The sequence below is a fragment of the Antrostomus carolinensis genome, unplaced genomic scaffold (assembly GCF_000700745.2).
Source record: "Antrostomus carolinensis isolate BGI_N321 unplaced genomic scaffold, ASM70074v2 scaffold46086, whole genome shotgun sequence".
Taxonomy (NCBI): domain Eukaryota; kingdom Metazoa; phylum Chordata; class Aves; order Caprimulgiformes; family Caprimulgidae; genus Antrostomus; species Antrostomus carolinensis.
The window spans coordinates 59,806-82,636 of NW_010320641.1; the positions used below are offsets into that span (position 1 = coordinate 59,806).

The 22,831-nt window shown below is 40.2% G+C and overlaps 1 protein-coding gene across 1 annotated transcript in view; it reads left to right on the forward strand.

Moving 5' to 3' along the window:
• Positions 1–22,831, forward strand: part of LOC104526247 (homeobox protein cut-like 1) — a 59,402-nt gene that overhangs the window by 24,078 nt on the left and 12,493 nt on the right. The window contains 5 exon segments of the mRNA XM_029085364.1: positions 1–235; positions 1,670–1,835; positions 2,486–2,542; positions 19,910–20,212; positions 21,535–21,597. The exon segment at positions 1–235 is cut by the window's left edge and continues 41 nt beyond it. Coding sequence (XP_028941197.1) covers positions 1–235; positions 1,670–1,835; positions 2,486–2,542; positions 19,910–20,212; positions 21,535–21,597 — 824 coding nt within the window.

The following is a 22,831-nucleotide window of genomic DNA, read 5'->3' on the forward strand; positions in this document are numbered from 1 at the left end:
GAGTTCTGAATTGAGCATGACTGGGGCGAGTCGCAGTGAGACGCCACAAAATAGCCCCCTCCCTTCATCCCCTATTGTGTCTTTGTCAAAGCCATCCAAACCTTCAGTTCCTCCACTGACACCCGAGCAGTATGAGATTTATATGTACCAGGAAGTGGATACGATAGAGCTAACGCGGCAGGTCAAAGAAAAGCTAGCAAAGAATGGCATCTGCCAAAGGATCTTTGGGGAAAAGGTAAAGAACTGGTTATCTCTTGTTCCACCAGTATTGTGAATGTGCTTGTGCTCCTTGTGTTGCTGCGGAGCTCAGTTTAACAAAGTGGGAAATGCCACGTATGTCTTAAGGAAAAATGTTTTTGCTTCGTATGTAAAGTATTTTAAAAATAAGCTCACAAAGGAGAGTGTTCATTTTCCTGTGTTTTGTGAATTGTGTAGGTTTTTAAACAAAGATTGGCTTCAGCCACTTGTAATTAGAAATGGGGCCCCCGAGTTTAGAAACATTGAAAGCTGAAGCAGACATTATTGAGACTCAGTATTTCATGCTTAATGTAATGAATTCATGGAATATTTGAGTAATACCGTTGTCATGACTGGAGAGTCTTAAATTTGTTTTAAGTGAAGATTATGGACACAAGAGCATTTTTCCTTTTTTTTTTTTTAATATTTGGAAATGTGCACAAGGGTATTTAAACAAACACATGGAAAATCCCCTACCTCTCCTTAGCCCGAAGTCAAGAATTCACAGTCATTTCTTATACCTAGTGCTTGGTATCTCAGTGTGCTTTGAGATGTTTTCCAGCAATGTTTGATTACAGATATGCGATGCACGATAAGGCTTTCTGAAGTTCTCACGTTGTGGACCCTAAGTGTTGAACACGTGGGATTTCAGGAGGGTCCCCAACCACTAGAAAACACCTCCCAGGCTATAAAAGTGGTGGACATCTGGTCTTTCTTCTTGCTATAAAGAATTGAATCAATATAATAGTATAATAGGAGCTGGCATCGTGCTGTTACCTTTTCACTAAGATGTAAAATGAAAAGCATGACCTCTTGGGGTCATTAAAGATCCCGTGGCAGCTTTCATTAAGTATGATTTTTAACCTGTGCTGAATTCCGGGCAAGTAATTGTGTTCTGCCTCTCTGAAATTCCCCCTTTGCAGCAGTCAGCTGTATTCTTAAATATTTACTTACGTGGAGCGGCCGCTGCTACAGGTGCAAACACACATCGTTATAATTCATACCGTAAAAAAAATCATCCAAATACAGGCCTAGTCTCAAAAGTCCCAATTATTTTCGTTTGAGAACAAAGTACATACCAGTCATTTCCTGTTTTATCTACCTGTGTGTGCCTGGACTCTGTGTTTTTCCTGTTAGAACTGATGAAACTATTTGACACAAAATATGAAAAGCATGCAAATTTCACACCATCCCTTTGCCGTTTGTGCTGCTGCTCCGTTCCGGCAGGAAAAAAACCCACATTCCAGAAGGAAACCAGGGCAGGAGAAAAGCATTTCCATCAGTTCCCTACAGTTGTCATTTTGCAGTTTTACTAATTGTCCATATAAAAATTACTTGAGCCATATAGCAGTAAAGGAAACCAAAGTGACTTAAATTACCCCACTTCCACATCAAATGTGTTAATGTGCCATTCTTGGTTGCTTCACTTCAGGTATTGGGGCTGTCCCAAGGAAGTGTCAGTGACATGCTCTCCAGGCCAAAGCCATGGAGTAAATTGACCCAAAAAGGCCGAGAACCATTTATTCGTATGCAGCTCTGGTTGAATGGTGAGCTGGGACAGTGTGTCCTGCCTGCACAAGGGCAGCAACAAGGACAAGGTAATTAAAATTCCACTATGTTGTTTGAGTTGAGGAGGAGGAAATTTTTTTTATTTTTTATTTTTTTAATTTGTGGTAAAAGAGACTTGCACCCAGTGCTAGTCCAGGCGTTACTGGAAGTGGCAGCATCCACCCTCACAACCCAGCTTGTCCCTAGGAGGACGTGCTGGGAATGTTTACAAACGAAGCACTCGTTTATGCGATATTGATAAGCAGCAGTTATCAAGTTCCTAATTAGGATGATATTATCTAGGCTTCAATATGATACTTAATTCAAAAAATTTTGGCCAAAGAGCTGGAAAATCTCGTGCGTTGTTTTGTAGGGCCGCATAGGGGTTTTTTTATTGTTCCTAGGAGAATATCGATTGCTTTCTCAGGAGGTGAGCTGGTAGAACTAAGCTTTAAAGGGGGAATGCTGTGTTGCAATTACACTTTTATTGTGGCTCTCTCTTATCCTAATACCTGTTGATACTGAAAGGCCAGACTAGAGTTTGGCCTCGGTTGTACCCTAATAATGCCGCTGACTCAAACGAGCAGCTTGCCCTTGCCGAGATCAGCGGTTTGCTATTTGTTGAGCCTGCTTACTGTTTAGTATGTGGTTTGGCATCTCCTTTTATTGTTCCCTGATTTTCCTCTCCTCTCTTATCTAGTCCTTCACTCTGTGACATCATTACAGGATTCCCTACAGCAGGGATGTGCAAGCTCAGGTAATCAGCTGGTTTCAATGATTTGCTCTGAAATAATTCTCTGTGCTTTTGTTACGTTTCTTTTGCTTTGATGCTGAGAGGTTTCTTGTGTTTTGTTGTATCATACAGGAGACCCTTCAGGTTTTTTTTTTTATTAAAGCAGTTAATTCCTCGTTCTCTCCTTGTTGCTATGGCAGATATGTAGGGAGTACACATATTTAGCTGCATATATTAGGTAAAGAGACTCTGTCTGATCTTAGAGATCATTGGCTCTGTAGGGTTTTTTTTTTTCTACCATAGTTCATCTTATCAGCTTGACATGTGACAATGGCTGTAAAACAAGCCTCTCGTTTGTAATGTGATCTACATAACTCCAGCTGCCTTACTCATTGGCATATTTTGTTTTCCACTTTGATTTGCACAAAATCTGCTTTGTTAATTTGAAGGTGGGGAAAAGACCACGTTATGTCTTTCTTTTGCAAGCTTCATTAAATATTCTAAGCCAACCTTTTTTTCCTCCCTCCCCTTTCCATTTGCAGCAAAGATGAGTGTCAAAGAGAAGTGAATTGCTAAAGGTTTTATAAGATGGCCACAGTATAGGAAGAAGGCTGGAACAGAACAGCTGTGTTCCTGCTGTTAGATACCAAACTCTACCCACACAGACTTTTTACCAATGATATGCTTAACTGACATAAACCACTCAGGCTGTTTTGTACTCTAGAAAAATACTTGTGCCCTGCTCTGTATGTACAGCCAGTGCCCTGTATTGGAGAATTATTGCATTTCAGGATACAGAGGAGGATGTGTAGTGCTCTTTTTCTACCTTTCTGCCACTCTGATACACTCTTTTTTTCTGGAGCTCACTGGATTTATTGTGAAAATCCCAACCAAACTGCTTTTTCTCACTCTAGTGGGAAACTATTTTGCATTCTAAAAGATTTTACTAGAAGAAAATCTGTGATAATATTCAGTCCACGTTTTTCTTAAGAAGAACAGTTGAAAATAAATAGATAAAAGCAAAAAAAAAAAAAAAAGAAAATGCCCCTGGTAAAAACAAGCCATGAAAACAAAACCAAAATGGGATAAAATTATTTGCAATCATAGGGCTATTGTTACTTATAGCCAAGCATTTAGCAAACATGGAAATTTCCTGCGACATTTTATACGCTGCTGTTCATTAAAAGAATGCCATTGACTACTTTTTTGTAGCATCAGTACTATCCAAGAGGAACTGTTGCAGTTACAAATGCCTAAGACAGCATGGAAAATATGAGTAATTAATTGTAGCCATTTTAAGAGGAATTTGAAATCAGAGGAGCTGGGGAAAGGCTGCATTGTTATTGCTAATCATCATATTTATGACTAACTGTAATTATAAAAGATTGAAAGACAAGCCCATAGTATTAAAATCCAACCACCTTATGGATTCCCGTGAGGATTGCTGGTAGCTGAAAGTGATTTCCTTCAGGAAGTTCAGTTTTGCAGCCGTGATATTTTACTCCCCTCCCACACTCCCAGTCTCGTTTGTCAGTTCCTGCCCTTGAGCTCATATTTTGTGAGCCATCACGTTCCTATCGGCTAATAAAATCATATTATTGATGATTGCCCTCCTTCTTCCCTTTAAGCAGACTTGCAAATGAGAAAATGGTCCTGTGCCCTTTTCTTCCTCCTTTACAATGATTAAAAGTAAAATTGTTGTACAAGAGGTTCTTTTCTTGGTGTCTTTCTCTGTATAAAGGAGTAAGGAAGGTTGGGACACCACGCAAAACAAAAGAGCGAAACCAGGTTATTTGAATGAGGAAGGGCAGTTTGGTAATTTTCTTTTATTAACAGCTGTTCTGTAATTAAAAGTGCAGCAAACAATTTGGAAAAGGTAATAATAATTATGCATTTGTGAAAGATCCTCTACTCCAGGGCAGAGGGGAAAAAAAAAAGACAGCTCCAATTTTCTGGTCTTCTGAGACATTTCCCAGGAAAATCAAGACAGAAAAGGTTGCATACTTGTAATTTTAAACCAGAAATTAATCAGAACAATTTTGAAACAAGAAAAGGTCTGGAGCCTTTTCTGTGTGATATAATTGGCTTGGAACTTGTTGAATGCATGAAGGGAAAGAAGTGAAATTAAACTAATACATTCAGTGGCTCCTGAGTGCTTTGCCAAGAAGGTCTTCAGTGTACAGAGTGTCAACATGCATAGTAACATCTCAGACTTTTATTAGCTGTGAGTATTTTCATTACTGTTTGGCACTGTTCTATCAAACTAGCAAGATTTTCTGTATTTCTGACCCAGTTAGTTACACTTCTAGATCATAAGGTTTTGATTAACACCTCATTCATGAAAATCTGTTCTTTTATCTGGTAATTTTCCTTTGTCACACGTGGATAAGCAATATATATGTATTTTAAAAAATAATAATAATAAATTATTTAATTAGAGAGAGAGATAGCAAAGAGGAGCCAGGCTTGGTTTTGTTCTTTGAAAGCTGTATTTATGAATTTGAAAAAACACAGTCTATACCAGAATTACAACCAGATGTATATATCTGTATTTTCTGCCTGTGACCTTTCATCAAGGCTTTGGTGATTTTGTACAAGTTTCAGTGAACGTGTTTTACACAAAAATGGTGTCTGTACCCTAGGTGGTCAAAAATAGTATCACTGTGCCTTTTCTGACATTTTTTTCTGTGTATTTCTTTCCACCTAAATGCTCTAATGCCCTTGGGTAAATCTGCCTTTTTAATGATTTATGTGTCAAAAGCATGGACCAAATCACATAGAAAAAAAACCCAAGTTGAATTAGTGTCACCCAACTGCATCAGCATTTCTTCATGATGAATTTGGCCCTTATTTAGTTGCATTACTGATGATCAGGGCTGGGTTGTGTTTGGACAGTAGCTATGTGCCAGAAGAAGGTTTATGTGCTTGAGTATTTGTTTTATTTTGGGGTCTTATGTCTTTACTGAGCGTCTATATGACGTTACGACAAAGTTTCTTTTTTGGGGGCTGTTGATTTCATAGCTATTCCCAGGAAAGCTGAATTTTTATTCACTTTTGTATTTCTCCTCTGTGAAGGATATACACTCTCTCTATACTACATTAAAGACTTGCAGATACTCAGTGGGAAAGAGACGTGCCTTTTTGGTATGTGTTTCTGTAAGGGTCGTCTTATGACCTAATGTGGAAATCTTCATTTGCCGATACAGCTGCGGGTGATCTCAGGGGATTTTGAATTTCCCTTTTGTTTGTCTTCCTTTCTGGGTATCATCCATCATTCCTAACCTCATGCTGCTTAGCAATAGTAACACTCATGGGAGTTGAAGGAAGGATTATAGCAGCATAAAATGGGGAGCTAATTAGAGCTTGTTTCAAAATCAGAATCTAGCTTGAGATAATTGCATATTATCTGGTGATTTAAAAACCCAAGATCTACTGTACTTAGGTCAACTAAAATATGCATAAAAGCTTTATTTTCAAAATAAAACATTTGTAACAACAGGGAGATTACTTCTTATCATCCCTTGGGAAAGAAAATCTGAAAAAAAATCAATGCAATCTATGGTTTACTGTAGTTACGATATTAACAGACATATTGTGGAATGATTACAAACCCAGGTATCCATTATATTTTTATTTATGTAATACATATTCCTGTAATATTTTTCATTACAGAAGCTGCTGAGCAGGCAGGTAGTTAACTGTATACTGAGCAGATCTTGTTATTTACCTAATAACAGAAGGTCACAGGTAGGCTGTCACATTGACTACTCCAAGAGAAACAGAGTGGGGAGAGAGAGTATTTCAGGCTTGCAATCAATATTCAGGGTTACCATCCTCATCAGGAGGAGCTCACTAGACACATGGTGGCAATGGAGACGCTCTTACCCAGCTTTTCTCTGTAGTTCATTATTATTTCTTTCATTCTACTCTTTTGGTTTGGATGTCTGTCCGAGATGGTGCTCCAGAGCACGATGGGCATTAGCATGTGGAGAGCCAAATCCTTCGTACCTTGAGATCACACAAGTGATCCATCCAGTGATGCTGTCAGGTCTACCCAAATTGGAGTTACTTTTTGTTGTTGAATCAAACAGCAGAGATTGGTTTGCAGTCATTTGCTGACATTCTGGGTTAATAAAATTGTATGACACGAAATGTTTGTGGTTAATGTAGTCTAGAAGATGGAAGAGAAGGGAGGTCACATGGCTTTTAATAGCCAAGTAGTTGGCTATTATTGCGTAGATGGTTTATGTTTGATGACCAATTTTTGAGTCTTTGCATTTACTTGAGAAGGTTGTCTGCTGTTGTGCTGGGTGCAAATGCGTTTTTAAAGTTTGGAGCTGAACAGGCAAGCAGTTATTTTCCTGCTAACCCTGAAGCATGCTAGCGCATATTGGTGAAGTTTCCACATTCTTTCTGTGTGGCTTGAGATCACGGCTCTGAAGCAGTTGGCCGTGGCTGTCTTGATTTCAAACCATAGGATATCAGTTGGCTCCTCATAAGGACAGCTGTTCTAGTCTGTCTGTAATGTGTGTGATCATATTCTGTGCCATTTCCCTGACATTTCGACCATGAAAACCTTCCTGGCAGCCTTTCTGATATCAATAAAGCTGGGAGAATTGCTGTCCAGGCACCTTACTGGGACCTGGGAATACAGCGTGGAGTCAGTGTTTCAAGTTTGTTCTTAATATAACATCAGCTATCGTTGATAGCCATCATCTGGTCATTTCTGGCTCTTGCCTGGGTCTGTCATCCCCAGGCTGTCTTGCATGGCCGTAGTCCTTTGTCTATCAGTGATGCTTTGCAAATAGTTGGTATTTGTAGAGAAATTCCTGTCCTAGTTGTATTCTCATCTGTCCATTGAACCACCCAGTGATTAAACTTGCAGGAGATTACTCCATCCTCATTGTGGTCATAGCTGTACTATGATAAAGTGATAAAGTAAAATATATAATCCTAGAGTGAGCGCTGTTTTCTAGGCAGATACTCCTCGCAGCTGAATTACAGTGACAAAGCACCAACACGCTTTTCATATTATGGATTCTGAAGACAAATTTAATTCAGTCTGAAGTGTGGTTATGGGTTCGTAGCATTCGTTTTGGAGAAGTTACCCAGTCAAGTTGCAGCTATGTTTTATTTCTGTGGTTAATTGGGGAATGTGGGTCCTTTACACTCACTCCTCCTTGGTGTGTGGGAAAAGATCCCAAGCAAGGAACTCATGTGCAGCTGCAGTAGCGTTTCACCAGGCACACTAATGCCTCATTCTCAAACTCTTCATTTTTAAAAATTAGAATTAGAGAATGACTATATGTTTTAAGCTGTATGAAAAAAGAAACTTCCACGACTGTTATTGCTGCTGTGCTTCTCAGGTGGTTTACAAGAGTATCAGTTAGCATCATAGTTGCTAAAAGTGGATGCAGTTTGTGAAGACGTGTTTCCACTGTACCTTCAGCATCAATCTGAGCACGTAACTTCCTTGTACTCTCTTCAGGCCTTGTTCAAAAGAAACCCATGGTTGTTGAATATTAGAGCTCTCTGAATTCTGCTGTTCATCATTTCATTACTTATTACTTCATGTCATTAATTACCAGCATTTTTCTTTCCCTCCATTTGCACATACGGAGATGAGCGGCCTCCTTTGAGGAGGGGGCCCACGTTACCTCTTCTCCCCGCTTCCAGGGGCTTCTCCCATCAGCTGCTAACCACAGAGGATCTGGGTAGAAGACAAAGAGCTAATAAGTTAGAAAGCCAAATATAAAAATAACTGGAGCAGCACTGAAATGCAGGCGAGGCTGTCGCAGTCGTGCTGCGGCGCGGGAAGACCAGACAGCTCCAGGGGGGTCAGGAGCCGGGGTGATGGCCGGGATCTGTCCCCCATGGGCTGGCAGCTGCAGAAGAGGTCAGAAAGGCTCTTCTCTGAAGGGAGCAGATACTTTTCTGTTGGTAATAGGAGGCTCTGGCAGCTGCCAGAAGTCTTCTGGTAGCTTGTGGGAAAAGGAGGGGGCTGCAGGTCTACGTGGCTGCCACCAGTGGGATGGAGATAGCCATCAGGCCCTTGACCATCCCCAGGCAACAGCCCAACCACTGCTCAGCAAATTACAAAATGCTACTCCACTGGATGAAAATTACCTTGCTTTCAATTCAAAGAACAGATAATGGGCTATTTTTCTCCCAAAATACTGGAAAAAAGATGTGCTAGTACCGAACACGCAGGTTGTTATTCCCATCTTGTAATGGGGATGGAGCGATGAGGTGGCTGTCTTCTCCACCAAGTAGCTCTCAAACAGGGAAATAAACAGCCTGTTAGACTCTAACAATGAAATCCTCTTCTGATTATAGAGTTATGTATTACTTGATATTACAAAAATGATTTGTATCACAAATCATTCCCAAGAAGAAAAAACAGAAAATTACCAGAAAATTTATATCTTCTAAGTTACCTTCTAGCCTACCCTTTGCATTAGAGTGCAGCAGGAAAGGAGAAAAACTGATTTGTCTCACCTAATTTGATGAGTATTGAAGGGTTTTAAATTTGCCAGCAGACATCCAGAGAAACAACAAATAAAAGAATCCAGTGATTATTTTAAATCTGATAAGAAACACAACTTGCATTGAAAACAAAGCAAAGTGGATCTGAAATCAAATTTAAATAAAAGTAAAAATAGAAAAATATGCCATTAATAAGCCTAATGAAAGGAAAAAGTTATAATGACAATAATAAATGTAAAATAGACCTGATTGGTAAATGTCCCGCGTTTATAATTGTGAAAGATATTGCTAATAATGATATTTATTTCTTTGGCTCTATCTGTGATGCCCTGTGATGGGATTGAAAAGAATGATTTTTCTCCAGGATGACTAAAGCACTCTTTGATACTATTTATTGGCAAGACCTGCACTTGACCCAATGTCCCCACGTTGCTGTCAGTGCTCAGAGTCTCTCTGGTGAGACTGTCCCAGGACACTGAGCCGCTTTGGAGAGCGATGTTGTCCTTGTGAGGTATTCCCACCATCTCTCTTCGCAGGTAGCCCAGCCGCTCTTCAGAGCCTGGCCAAAGCATCCTTCTGTGTGGCATGGGGTGGTCCCCTCCGGTGTCTTCTGATCCATCCTCCCATTCCTTTTTGCCTGCCAAAGGGAGGTTGGGGTGGGTGCAGTGGTGGGAGAACCCCTCTTGCTCCTCTCTGCCTGGTTTTGCAGACATGAAGGAGGTGTGAGATGAGCTGCAGTGTAACTACGATTGTGTTTTGTGTTTGTTTCTCTCTTTTACCCCTCTGGAACTTGAGTCCTAAAAATAGTGCAAGTTTGAACTGGCAGATGTTTCATTTGTCCTTTACCAGAGGACCAAAATTAGCCTCTCATTTGGCACCTAAATAAAGCAGCTTGACTGCCTTTATACGAACTTTGCAATTACTGTCTATTGAAGTTGCAACATTTTGTTGTGTTTGATGGGGAAGGGTGTTATGTAAGCAACACCTAAAAAGCCACCAGACCTTGAAAGAGAGAGGACGAACAAGAACCAGCCCAAATGTTTTGTTTTGGGGGTTTGGTTTGGGGTTTTTTTTGCTTTTTGTGATCTGAGGCAGGTGAGATTTTTTTTCTAATGGAGATTTCATTTCCAGAAAAAAAAAAAAAAGCAGAAGTAACTTGGAAATGCTCAGAGAGCTGTCTATTGTAAAGGTAAAAAAAAAATCTAATAAAAGGACAGCAATGGTTTCTCTAATTTTCAGAGAAAAATCTGCACAGAATGCCTGAAGCTGGGTTAGCGGTGGGACTCCCCAGGGGCAACAGAAAGATGTTATAATCAATTACCACATCATAACACTGATGTATGATAATTACTGAGTGTTCCTCCTGAGATAGTGCAGCATTTGGCTGGGATGCGGCTCTTTCATGGTCCACTGCCTGATTAATATGCAAATAATAGGCTGATTGCATGATGAATGCAGAAAATGAGTTCGCTGATAACGTGAGCACCGAAGCGGGAAGATGATAAATTACTTTTACTGACTGTCCTACATTAAGTACCCTTTCTCAACAATTTTATCACAAATTAAGTAAAGCAGTATGGAGAGATTATGAGGATGTGTAAAATAATGTACCTTAATAGCTTTTATAATATTGTTGCGTACAATGTAAATGTCATTTTGTTTCAGTACTTTAGCCAGTACTCCTCCCAAAGAGGAGTGCATTTAGTCGAGCGATGTTCAGGGTCACTCTTCCTCCACTGCTTTCTTCTAAGGCGAAGAAGAACCCACTGTGCTGTGGATGTTAGATAGGGCTTCACTCTTGGGGAAGGACAGCGGTCATTAGCCTCAGATCCATCCCATGTATATCTTGCCCATAGCAAATGAATGTCCACATTGTTTAGTTGAGATATTTAAATGCAGTGCACAGTGCACATATGCATTATGCTTCCTGCTCTTGTCTGAAGCAGACAAGAGGTTAAAATCTCGAAGGAGGATATGGAAATACCTTCACACTCAGGCTTAAGGCAGAAGACTACAACAAACAATCATAAACATGGTAACACGTTAGACTTAGTCTCTAATCACAAGGTCAGCCAGTCATCAAAGACACCATAAACTGCAGCAGAAACTCTAAAAGGTCTTAACTGTTTTCCAAAAGGTATTGTGCACGTGTTTATTTTGATTATACTAAAAATATAACTATGTGAGGTTGTGGCATCTTGATTGATTGCTTTCATGACACACTTGTTTTAATATTCAGAAAATCCTTAATAAAGCTTCTGCGTGCAAGCTGATTTAATAATAAGGTTATTGAAAATACTTTCCAGCAGTTATTTCTAAATATTGACTTCTGACTAAGTTACGGAAACACAGAAAAATCTGAATATTAAATAAAGATTAACAGAGTAGAGTAGTGTCTTTTAAAGCAGCCATGATTTTGCCATTAATCACCTAATTTAAAATCTGATTTCTTTTTAGAAAAGCATTTTTAATTGTTTAAAGGTGACATGTAAAAACAAAAAGCTATTGTTCAGCACTCTTCAATGCAAGGACCCTACTTTTGGCTCAAGAAGCTGTGTGTGAGCAGGTAGGCATTTGAGGAGATTCCCCCTGCATGCTTGCTGTGTTGTTTACTCCTTCCATAGGCATCTGCTTTTGGCAAGTGAGACTGGGAAAGGATTTGAGGCCATTGGCCTGACCTGAGCATTGCTCTTATGTTTCTGAGTTTGTCTCTACATCCAGCTAAAAGAATTCTCAAGTCCATTTGGTTTTTTCCTTTCGTTTGTTGTAAAATAGCACTGAAAATCTTGGCTGTGTAGAAATCTCCTGCTTCCCAGCAGGCTGTTTCAAAAGTGTCCCTTAATGCTTCTTAGTTGGAAGTTTTATCAGGTGGTGCAGTTGTGTTAGGGGTTGGTGTGTCTGCTTCAAAGTCCAGTAGATCTCAGTACAACTTTTAAATTATTAACTCCAGTTGCATCTTTCTGCACGAGATTCTGGACATCCTGGATGTGCAGACTGCCCTTCGTAGTGATCTACAGTCCCCATCTGAACCCACCCACGCCACAGTGGACAACCAAGTGCCAGAGCCCTCCTAACTCAGTAGAAGTTTGATGGTTTGAGTTGATGAAGCCTTACAGTTGTCCAGCTCTCTGCAACATCGCTCAGCCATTCCTCCTGTACGAGGACCTGGATTTGCCTCCCCGCATCCAGGCGCAGCACAGTGCTCGTATTGTACAGAACAGAACTTTCCAGCTGTTGAGGCATTTTGCATCAGTGAGGCACAACACATCTCTCGAAGAGCAATAAGGTGATCGCTGATCCAAGATGTGTGCTCGAGAGATGTGTGTGAAGCACTTCAAGTGTTCACCAGCCAGGGCATTCAGCGATGCCTTCCTGCAGCAGCCAGAGAAAGAAGGGTGAGACCCAAGCAATGGCACTGGCATACTCCACATGGCAAAGGCTTTGGAAGAGGCAGGTGTAGGGAGGAAGATCGGACCTGATCAAAGCTTGTGAGCTGAGCAGGATGGTCCCCTGCCCTTGTTCCTTGCTGCACCGCTATTCAGACTGAGCAGACAGAGATCACACAGCAGCTAGACATGCCTCTACCTGGTTATAAAGTTGGTTGGATGGCCCTGGGCACAGGGTGTTCAGTTGTTCACTAGCAATGTTTAACTCACGAGGCTGCACTAGGACTTTCCTCCTTATGGTAAGACTAGGGCTGGCATAAAAAAACCCCAGCCTTTTGCTAATGGGCTTGCACTGCAAATGAAGTCAGGAAAGAGATTCAGATTCTTCTTCTTAATCACTTACACCCATACTGTGTTGCAGGTATGTGGCAGTGCGCAGCTATTTTTCAGCTCTGGTTCACAGCTTTGGTTCCCCCAAGCACATGGGACAGCAGAGTTGTGGTTCAGTATCAGGCAAAAATGGAGGTAAAGGATGGAGCCAGGACAGGAATACCTTAAACTGATAATGAAGCCAGTTCTTAGCTGTGATAAGTCACGGTCTTAGTGTAGGTTTGGGCACAATAGTGAGAATTTCAAGACTGACTGGGACATTTGTGGTTGCACATTCATTGAAAGGAGAATTGGTTGCCCAACTTCTTTAAGTATTTTCAAATGTTCAGCTGTAAATCTCTCCTCATGAGTCTATCACCAGCTCCCATCTTACTTGGTCTTTTCTGAACCTCATGTGATTTCTCCAGCTCCTTCTGATTTCTAGAATGGCTGAAAACATTTTTTTTTAAATACAAGTGCAAAGCTGACATAATTATTGAAAATGCAACATAACATTGCAGCAATACCTTGTAATTCTTTAACAATACTCAGAAGCAGTTTTTTTCAAGTACTTCTAACATTTGCCCTGATGGTTCAGATAGTTTTATGTCCTCCTGTCACTTAACATATACTCATGTGCAGAATGGGAACCTTTATTTTTAGTATTGCCTCAGTAATTTCAGAGTTAACCAAAGCTGGTTTCCTCTCCTTTCAGTGCAGACACACATACATCTACACGCTTTCCTAAAGGGGTTTTCTTTTGATCCTTCCCCCCCCATCCACATAAAATTTCCCTCTGAGCCAAGACCCAAAATAACATTTTCCCCAAAGTTCTAACATTTGTGAAACAAATAAACAAAAAATCTCCATGGTCAGAGTGGAAATCTATACTTGTTAACTATAGCAAGTGCTTGCAACCAGAACTGCACGTCCCTACATACTTTACATCATTATATATATGCAGACTGTAGGGAGGTTTGTGTACTCCCGACATAGAACTGTGGGAGTTTATCTCTGTAGGGAGGATCATATTTTCATAAGCCACATTAATTTGCAAATTGCGAACAAACAAGGTTCGCTCACTTAAAATAAATCCACCAAAAGCACTACGTGAGAGAGTGTTCAGCTTTCACATGTATTTTCTTTTAATTAGTCAGAAGAGGGATGTATTGCAGTGCTGTTCCACAAACACCAGTCAGATTTATTACACAGTTCAGACTTGCCCTGCACCACTTTTAGCAAGGAGACTCGTTACGGTGCTTTAGAAGATCCTGCAAAGACAGACATTGCTAAAGGTAAAATTAGATAGAAGGTCAGAGGAGAAAAAAAAAATCTCCCTGAAATTTTCAGATCCTGGGAAACAGAATAACGTTCTGAGGATGTTGCCACTGATCAGCTGTGTGGTCAGGTTCTGATTCTCAGGTGAACATACACTGGTTTTTGGTCTACAGATTGGATGGAAAGGGCAGCCTAATCATCAGGGGAAAAGAGAAACTAATCCAGTCCCAGTATGAGACACTTTGATCTCAGGCGACCTGCCAGGTCTGTTGTTGTCCATTAACTCATCTGCACGAGGAGGTAAATGCAGGCCCTGAAGTAGCAAATGCTCTTCTAAGAGGTTGCTGAGAAATCTCCTGTCCACATTTGTCTGCTTTCATCTTCCCTACTAATTTGCTGTAAAGGGAATGAGCAGAACACGGGATGCTTCATTGCCTCCCCGCTCCACCGTGCACAGGACGTGGCGGTTCTTGTTGTTCCTAAATGAAGAACTTTGAATTTGACTAGTTTGGCATAAACCTGAAGCCCGAGGTTTGGACATTAGGAAAAGTGGTGCATCAAACCAAGCGCCAGTTAAATCATGTTTGGGTTCTTGTCGGAATGTCACAGAGTACCCTGTCATTTTGTTTTAGCAACTTGTCCTTCCAAATGCACAGTTCGCCTTATGGCATGCCAGCAGTAAAAATGTCACTTACAATAATTACTTTTTGGTGAAAATGCTTGCTGACTTCCTACCTTCAAGCTGTTTTTTACACAGTAGGGAGATAATAAGAAATGACTTTATCCTGACTGCTCAAATGAACACTAAATGGAATTTAGGTTATTATTACTGCAGATAGAGGTCTGTGTATTGAAATTTAAATAGTGGATCAGATAAACTACAGAGATTTGTCTCTGAAAATTATAGTGGATCTGCTTTTTCAATCCTCTTCATTCTGAAACTTAAGGCAGCTGTTGTCTGCCTGCTGTCTTTAGGATATAATATTTTTCATAATCCTTTTAGAGGCCCCTGAATACCTTCTGTGTTTTGCATGCTCTTCCCCAACTTCGCCATGATCTATACCTCGTTTCCCGTGAGTCCTTTTGCAGCTTATTAGCTAACCTTGTTTTAGCAACAAAGGTTGGGCAGTTGATTCTCCCAGCGGTTCCTGAGCTGCAAAAGTACTGAGTGATCTTCATAGGTGGGTATGTTCTTGTTCAAATCTTTCCTCTGCACTTTTGATTTACCAATAGATATCAAGTCAGTTTGCTGCCATGGCTGTAGGAGTTGAGGCGAGGTCTGAGCAAGAGCAGCAAACCTGCAGCTCTCAAAATGCGTACAAGAAATTCAACTGGAGGAATCTGCCGGTGCTGGCAGAGAGCAATGTGATGCCTCTGGGACTGGTGAAACGGTAGCCGTGTCTCGCCACGGCTCCATCGTCTGGATACCTCTGTTGAGGGGGGGTACATCCAGGACTGGTGTCAGCTCATGTAGACATCTCTGATTTTCTGGGGAGGTTGTAGCAGGTGTCACCTTGCAAGTCTTTGCATCTGAGGTGTCCTGAGGTTCGGAAGGAGAATCCAGCTGAAATGTGCAATGGATCCGAGCTACACCGCTGCTTTTGTATAGAGAGCCATGTTAGATTACTTCCTGTGGTTGGAAGAGTTCCTGTATGTCACAAAAATGGTTCTTCTTGACCAGTGCCCTGCAGTTCTGGGGAATATAATTAATTCAGTGTCTCTGACTGCTGAGTTCAGGAGTGCACTGGTCTGCAGGAGGGGAGCCCAGTGCAGCCTGTGGTCCGTTACACCCTGTATGGATTCTGTCACGTTATGATAGCAGAACGTGATCAGACCTGGTAGAGGGATGCATCAGGTTGTTTAGTTGCAGTGAGATGGTCATTCAAGTAGCAATTTTATATTGGAAAAATAGTGTTTAAAAAGAAAACAGAAGGTGTTTGTTTATATATCTTCATTTTGGATTATGCATCCCTCTCTAATATTGTAGTAGGAAAAAAACAAAACTGAAGAATTTCCTAACTTAAGAATAAGGACCATGTGTTCTCAAGTATGACTGTCTGGTATCTGCAAACTGCATCAGGTGTATTTGTCTTTATGAAGACACCTTTGCCTTCAGAGACCTGAATGCTCACCTTCACTGTGTGATCAGAGCTCTCTCGGCTCTTCTCATCAACTGTAAAATGGCCAGTGTTGGTGTTTCAGTTGTCTTCATGTTTTGGCTGTGAATGAAGGCCAATTGCACTTGCCAAATATTTCAGATTTCTGGCCCATTTGTGCAGGCATCACTTCCTAGTACTTGATTTGTATTTTATTATTATTTTCTATGCTGCCTATTTGAATGTGCTTTTAGAAATGAGATGGAAGTGCCTAACTTCCCTGTACCCCAAACATGTATATTCTGAATGAATAATATAAAATTGCGTGGTAGAGCCTTTGCCCTTTCGTGACTCAGTTATACTTACAGCTTTAGAAGATTTGGATCACTTATTTTATTCACATGCATTTATGATGTATTTGAATCTTTAATGATGTTTGTCAGCAGTTTCCTGATCATTTAAAATTGTCATGTTAAACTGATGCATCTTCATCCCATGCTGAGGACCTGATGGACACCATCTCTCCACAAGGCTTCTTTGGGGAGATGTTGTTTGTTGGAGAACTTTCTCCCATCATCTACAAAGCACAGGGCATGACTCACCTCTCTGGCTACCTGAGACTTGAAAAATTCCCAGGTTCTGTAGTGACCTCATCACTGGTAATGCTCTTAATCTCTCCAGCTCTCTTCTTCTAGCACCACATTTTTGAAGCTTTTGGGCTTTTGCTTCAGGTTTTAAACTAGATACAGGGTGTTGGAAAACAAAATGCAATGCCCCTTTGGTATGGCAAAGATTCTCTGGAATTTATTAAAGTAACTTCATCAATAAATGATGGCCATGGGGTTTGCAGGTTGTGCGTGGTGGGATACTCACAGCCTACTGTAATGCAGTTTTACACTCATATTGACAAAATTCTCTCTTTCTCACTAAAAACAAAACACATAAATATTCAGTGAACATCACTACGTGCTCGTAAGAAATTGGATCTCTCTTAAGTTAGTGCTGTTCTTCAGTGAAGTCTGGGTTTAAAAAAGCAGAACATATTTTAAAGAAATAAGCTTTCAAAGTATTATTTTCCTTGGAAATGTTGGATTGCTACTTTTGAAATCGTAATATGTATTTTTTCAGGTGTCCTGAATTTGTTTCTTTGTCCTGTGAGGAACTTGAGAGAAATTAATATAGACAGATTATTTCATAAAACATGCGAAATGGCTGTAGATTGACAGTTAAATCTGTAACAGTGAATACATTCAATTTTCCCCTTTGTTCTGTCAGCAGTCACTTGTACTCTAAATGTCTATTTAATTTTTTAAGTAGATTAACAGGAAATGTTTGCATTATTTGATTATTGAATTGACTTTTCCAAATAATGGATCTTTTCCTCAAATATTTATGTGATCTTGAAAATGTTTTTCCATAAAGGAAAAATGCTAACAATGAATGGGGAACATATTTTGAGTTATTTGTAGTATATGCAGATAATGCCTCATCTGAAATCACTGTACACTTGCCTTTTGTTTGGGGGGGAGGGAAAGCAGTTTGTCATCTGTACTGCCTTCCAAAATTAGATTCAGATAATCCCTACCTTTTTGAGTAAATAAGCAGCAGATTGGTCTTAAAAATGAAATTCAAGTAAGCTCTTGATATGTGATATAAAAAATAAATAAGCTAATATGTGAGCAACATAGAGCATTTCAGTGATAGATGATAATATAGATTACCTTTGTTGTTTACATAATTAGGCTGGGCAGGGAACGAAGAGGGAGAAAGAAGCATTAGGAGATGCTTTTGTTTAGTCCTGTGTGGTTGTTGGGTTGGGGTTTTTTTTTAATTTTGTTTTTTTTTCTGCATGTGGTTTGCAGTGCACGGATGAGGAATTGTATAGGAAATTTGCAGCTGCTCTAGTTATTCAGTAAGATTTGTATAAGCTGGCACAAGGGACAAAATTAGAGGGAACTTGAACGAGTGCCGTGCGGTTTATTAGCTAGGCAGCCATAATTTTGACCTTGCTGTGGGTTAAAGGACACAGACCTGAGAAGAAATCTGTTTATCATGTAGGGAATTCATGCCATCCCTGACAGTGTACAGTGAACAAGATGGATGATCTGCCAAATTGGTCCCTCGCATGGGTGAATCAGGGCAAATTTACAGTACAATTCCTTTGCTGCTCCTGATACAAAAATAACATTTGCTGGGTTTTATATTCAGTTGGATGATGACCTAGGGTGAACAGAGAAAAGAAATAAGATTTGTAGGATCCCTGTTGCCTTAGAGATTTATATGCACCTTGCTTTTCCTTTTATGTCTGCCTCTTTTGCATCTTTCATAAAACAGTAAGGAAAATGTCCAATGGCTTGATTTGAGAGAGCAACTTTATGTAAGTGTGTCAGGGAACCTCTCTTAAATGCAGCGTCGTGAAAGCTCCTAGTACCTTGAGCACCACAATTATATGTGCACCTTACTTCAGCTGAACCCTACTTTTACTTATGTAGTATTTCCCTTTAGTGTTTAGGGTATGTTTCTGTGCTGCGTGTTCTGTAATGATTTGACAGGATTCTGGATAACAAACAAACTTGAAAAATAGTGACATTTGCTGTTAGCCATCACCGTGATAGTGACAGGACCTGCTGCCGAGCGAACAGCTCTCATCCAGGGCTGTATTGCTCAGGAGAACCCAGTTCTGTTGGAGGGACTAAGTTTTTGATGTAGGCTGGCCTCATCCTTATATGATTGAAGCATTGTAAGCTTCCTTCAGAGATCTCGAGATGCGTCCACTGATGTATGAATCTGAGATACATGCGATTAACCGTGTCAGGTAATGAGATGTGAGACAGCAAGGAGGAGGAAGCAGTCCCACAAAAATGGGGAAGAACTGTGAATGGAGAAATCAAATGTGCTCTCTATCTTTTGAAGGGAAATGTTATTCTAAACCACGTTGTCTGTGTGTTGTTGCTTAAAAAATGTTTAGACTGTAGCCTTAGATGTCTGGATTTTTTGCATAAGCTCAGTTGGTACATTCCCTTAAGAGATAAATCTGAATTTATTAGAGGAAAACAACATTTTGTACAGATCCTATTGTTGGCAAACTAACGGATTCAGAAAGCTTTTTAAACAAAGTGTCACAATAACAGATTTGGATGTCTCCTGACCCACTAGCTGTCTTTATGTTGAATTCTCAAGCACATTAATTAATACAACATAATTGCAAACTGTATTTTAATCTTGTTAAGTTATTTCTGGGCAAAGAGAAGTGCAAAAATGTGATGCTCGTGATAAGAAACAGTATGAAATCAATAATTCTCTCAAGATATAAAGTTATCAGTTATAGAAAATCCCTCGTTGATGCTACAAAGTAGTGGCTAAGTAAGTTTCTTACAAGTTGCAGAAGGAGGCTTAAGCCAGTCTATAATGGTAGATTTAAGAGCATCCTTATACAAAAATGTTGTGAAAAGCAAAACTGTGAGTTTTCCTGACGAAGGAAATTTTTTTGCAACCTTCCAGACTATATTGCACTTCATTTTTTTCCACTATTTTTATTTGTATTTGTACATCTTGTCTTTATAAGAAAGCAGAGATGACTCAAGATAAAATTAGAAAATAATTCTTTTTTTAAAAAAGGCTTTTTAGTAACCCAAGTCATAACAAGTAGCATTTTGCATACTTAGGCATTTCTTTAAGTAAGTAGAATATAAATGATAAGGAAAGTTAAATATCCTGCAATCAAAACATTACAATTATGCTAAAATGGGGGGCTTTTTTTCTTTTTTTAATTGCAGAAAGCACTCCAAAGACTTCTGCCAGTTGCAGTCCTGCTCCTGAATCTCCTATGAGTTCCAGTGAGTCAGTGAAAAGCCTGACTGAATTGGTACAGCAACCCTGTCCTGCTATAGAGACAAGTAAGGATGGCAAATCCCAAGAATCTAGTGAGCCACCTGCTTCCGAATCCCAATCTACAACACCTTTGCCGCTGTCGGGCCACTCGGCACTCAGCATTCAAGAACTGGTTGCTATGTCCCCTGAGCTGGATACGTATGGCATTACGAAAAGGGTCAAAGAAGTGCTAACGGACAACAACCTTGGTAAATCACTTTATTCTCATTTCTTGACTGAAATAAAAATGTTCATACTTTTATTTTTAAGCTATATTTCAGTAGGCATTCACAAGAATACTTGGTTTTTAATCTGGCCTAAGATTTAATCTGTTAACAAATACTTCTTTTTTTTAAACCAGTAGAAAAATCCTTTCAGACTGTCACACTCTACTTAAAATGTCATCATACCCTTGCTTTTCTTAAGCTCTGCTCCTGGCTCACCAGCCAGATACTGCTCCCACCTCCCTAAATAGAGTCCAGCAAGATGTCAAGAAGACCAAAACCCCCAAAGCAGTGAGCTCTTCCCTTGAGAAATGCTATTTTCTCCATGCTTATAGGTTTGAGGCCCCAGCATTTTAGACATAGTTGAAGTAGAGGAGTCCAGCATGATTGGAGAGGGAGGCACATCACAAGCAAAAGTGCAGTGTACCTCTAGATCTAGGAGGGTGGATTCAGACTCAGTTGGGGTTTAGATGAATCTGTAGGTAAGTGTATGTGGCCATTCAGTTATATTGCTTAGAAATGTGCAAAGCTAAGGCTGCTTTTGCTTACAGCTGAGTTTTGGGGTGTTGAATTAAGTGTAATGTTGACTTGGCTATATATTTGGAACAGTCAAAGGGAATAACCTTATCTGAGCATGGGAAATCCACGCTTAACACTGCCACTATGCCTCTAAATCACTAGTTCTTCATATGAATCACTCTCCAGGCGTACCAGTTTCTCTCCGTTCACTACAGATGGGTCTAAAAAGTTAGACTTAGATTAAGACTGCTGATGATACTTAAGTGAGAAGAATTCCATCCATATCATCTGACCATATCAGTAAAAACTCATTTATTTTAGTATGTAAGGAAACCTTTTTTTTGCTAGATACAGAATAACATGTTACTATCTTAGATATATATATATATATATATTTTATTTTTTTTTTTTTAAGGGGAAAAATACTGGGATGGGGGAGGTTACAAGTTCTTATTTAACATAATTTGGGAAAAAAAGAAAATGGCCCTGATCATGAACCTGCCCTGCATGAGATCATGTTCCACTGAACCCAGCAGAATTACTTGCTCGTGCACATTGGCATGGGCAGATTATAGTTGCTTGTTCAGTGGAGATAATGTAGAGCTAAAGCCACAAGTCACGATAAGGGTTTGCAGGTTCAAGCCCCTAGTTTTTGGGCAAAATACTGTTGAGTGCTGTACCTGCTCTGGTGTTCCAGAGAGGTTTGAAAAAGTATTTTTGTTTACCTTTGCTTTTATGCCATTTTTACTTAGTCTTTTTTATTTCCCATGATTTTTGTTTTCCTACAGTGTGGCTGACAAGCCTAAAAAGCAGCAGAAGAGCCAGGAAATGTGCCCCAAACTCTGCATTAGGTGTGGAACCAGTTTCAATGTCTCCTTTTGCGCCCTCAGTGTCCTAGTGCACCAGATTGACTCGGTGCGCAGGTTTCTCTCTCTCTCTGTTCACGAGGCCACTCGTGAACTGGTCTTAGGCAACTATTGGTGCTCAGTTGTTCCAATATCATCGGCCAGTAAAGACCACTCAGAGATGTCTTTGGCGGGTCTCTCCTCCCAAGCCTTTTAGCATTTAGCATCCCAGTCACCATTTTAGCAAACAGTGTGGGTAGCATTAACACTGAGATGTTGTTAGTATTCCTAGCCCCCAATGTCATAATATTATCAGTGATTCTCTTTTGGGCAACATGTAACTTAGGTACAGAGGAAAGCAAATGCAGTGGTGGGGATTTTGCAGAAAGAGCCAGGAGTAACTGTGAAACCAGCTCAATTTACTGAAAGTTTTGTCCAGGAGGAGCTACACTGGTGGGAACGGGCGTGAAGATTATTAGGGAAAAAGATGGGGAGAATTAACAGGAGTTTTAGGAAACCTGTGCTTAAAGATATTCCAGTTATTAATAGTGCTCTGATGAAGATGGAGTGCGATACACCTGCTACCTCCCGAGAATGATTTCTAACACATTCCCCATTAGCCTGGGAGTCTTTCAGGTGTTTTATCCTGTTCTGCCATATCTGGGATAAAATAAATGGCACGAGCATCCTTAGCTTTGTCCTTAACACCTAGAGAACATGATGTTACCTGCTTCCATTATTTGCATTTGTAGTTTTTAGGCTGCTGTTTGAAGTTCATTTCCTTCAGCAGCATTGCTAGTACCTGCTCTGGGCTGCTTGTTTCTGACCTTTTCGCTGATTTGTGCCGGTATTCCTGTTCATGTGGCCACACAATGAACCAGACTGGTTGGTTTGAGTCAAAAGTGACCATTTTATTCTGGGTAGGCTGGTCTGACTCAGATCAATTTGCTGTTCCAATTTACTGTGCAGCCACATGGGCGCTTGCAGTGGCCACACTGGCACTGCACAGCGGCTGTCGGAGCTTCCGCAGCCTGAGCGCAGCCCGGGGTTAGAAACTGTGGGGAAACTTAAAGGAAAGTTATTTACAAAGGCAAATTAAAAGATATTTAAAGTAGCTGTCTCATCGTGCGAGTAGCTGACAGGTTTAAAGGTAAATGAGTAAGGTCTCACTGATGTTTTTAAACACAAACAAGGAGTCAGTTGACTCTGCAATACACGTGATCTAAAATTGGCCCTGAAT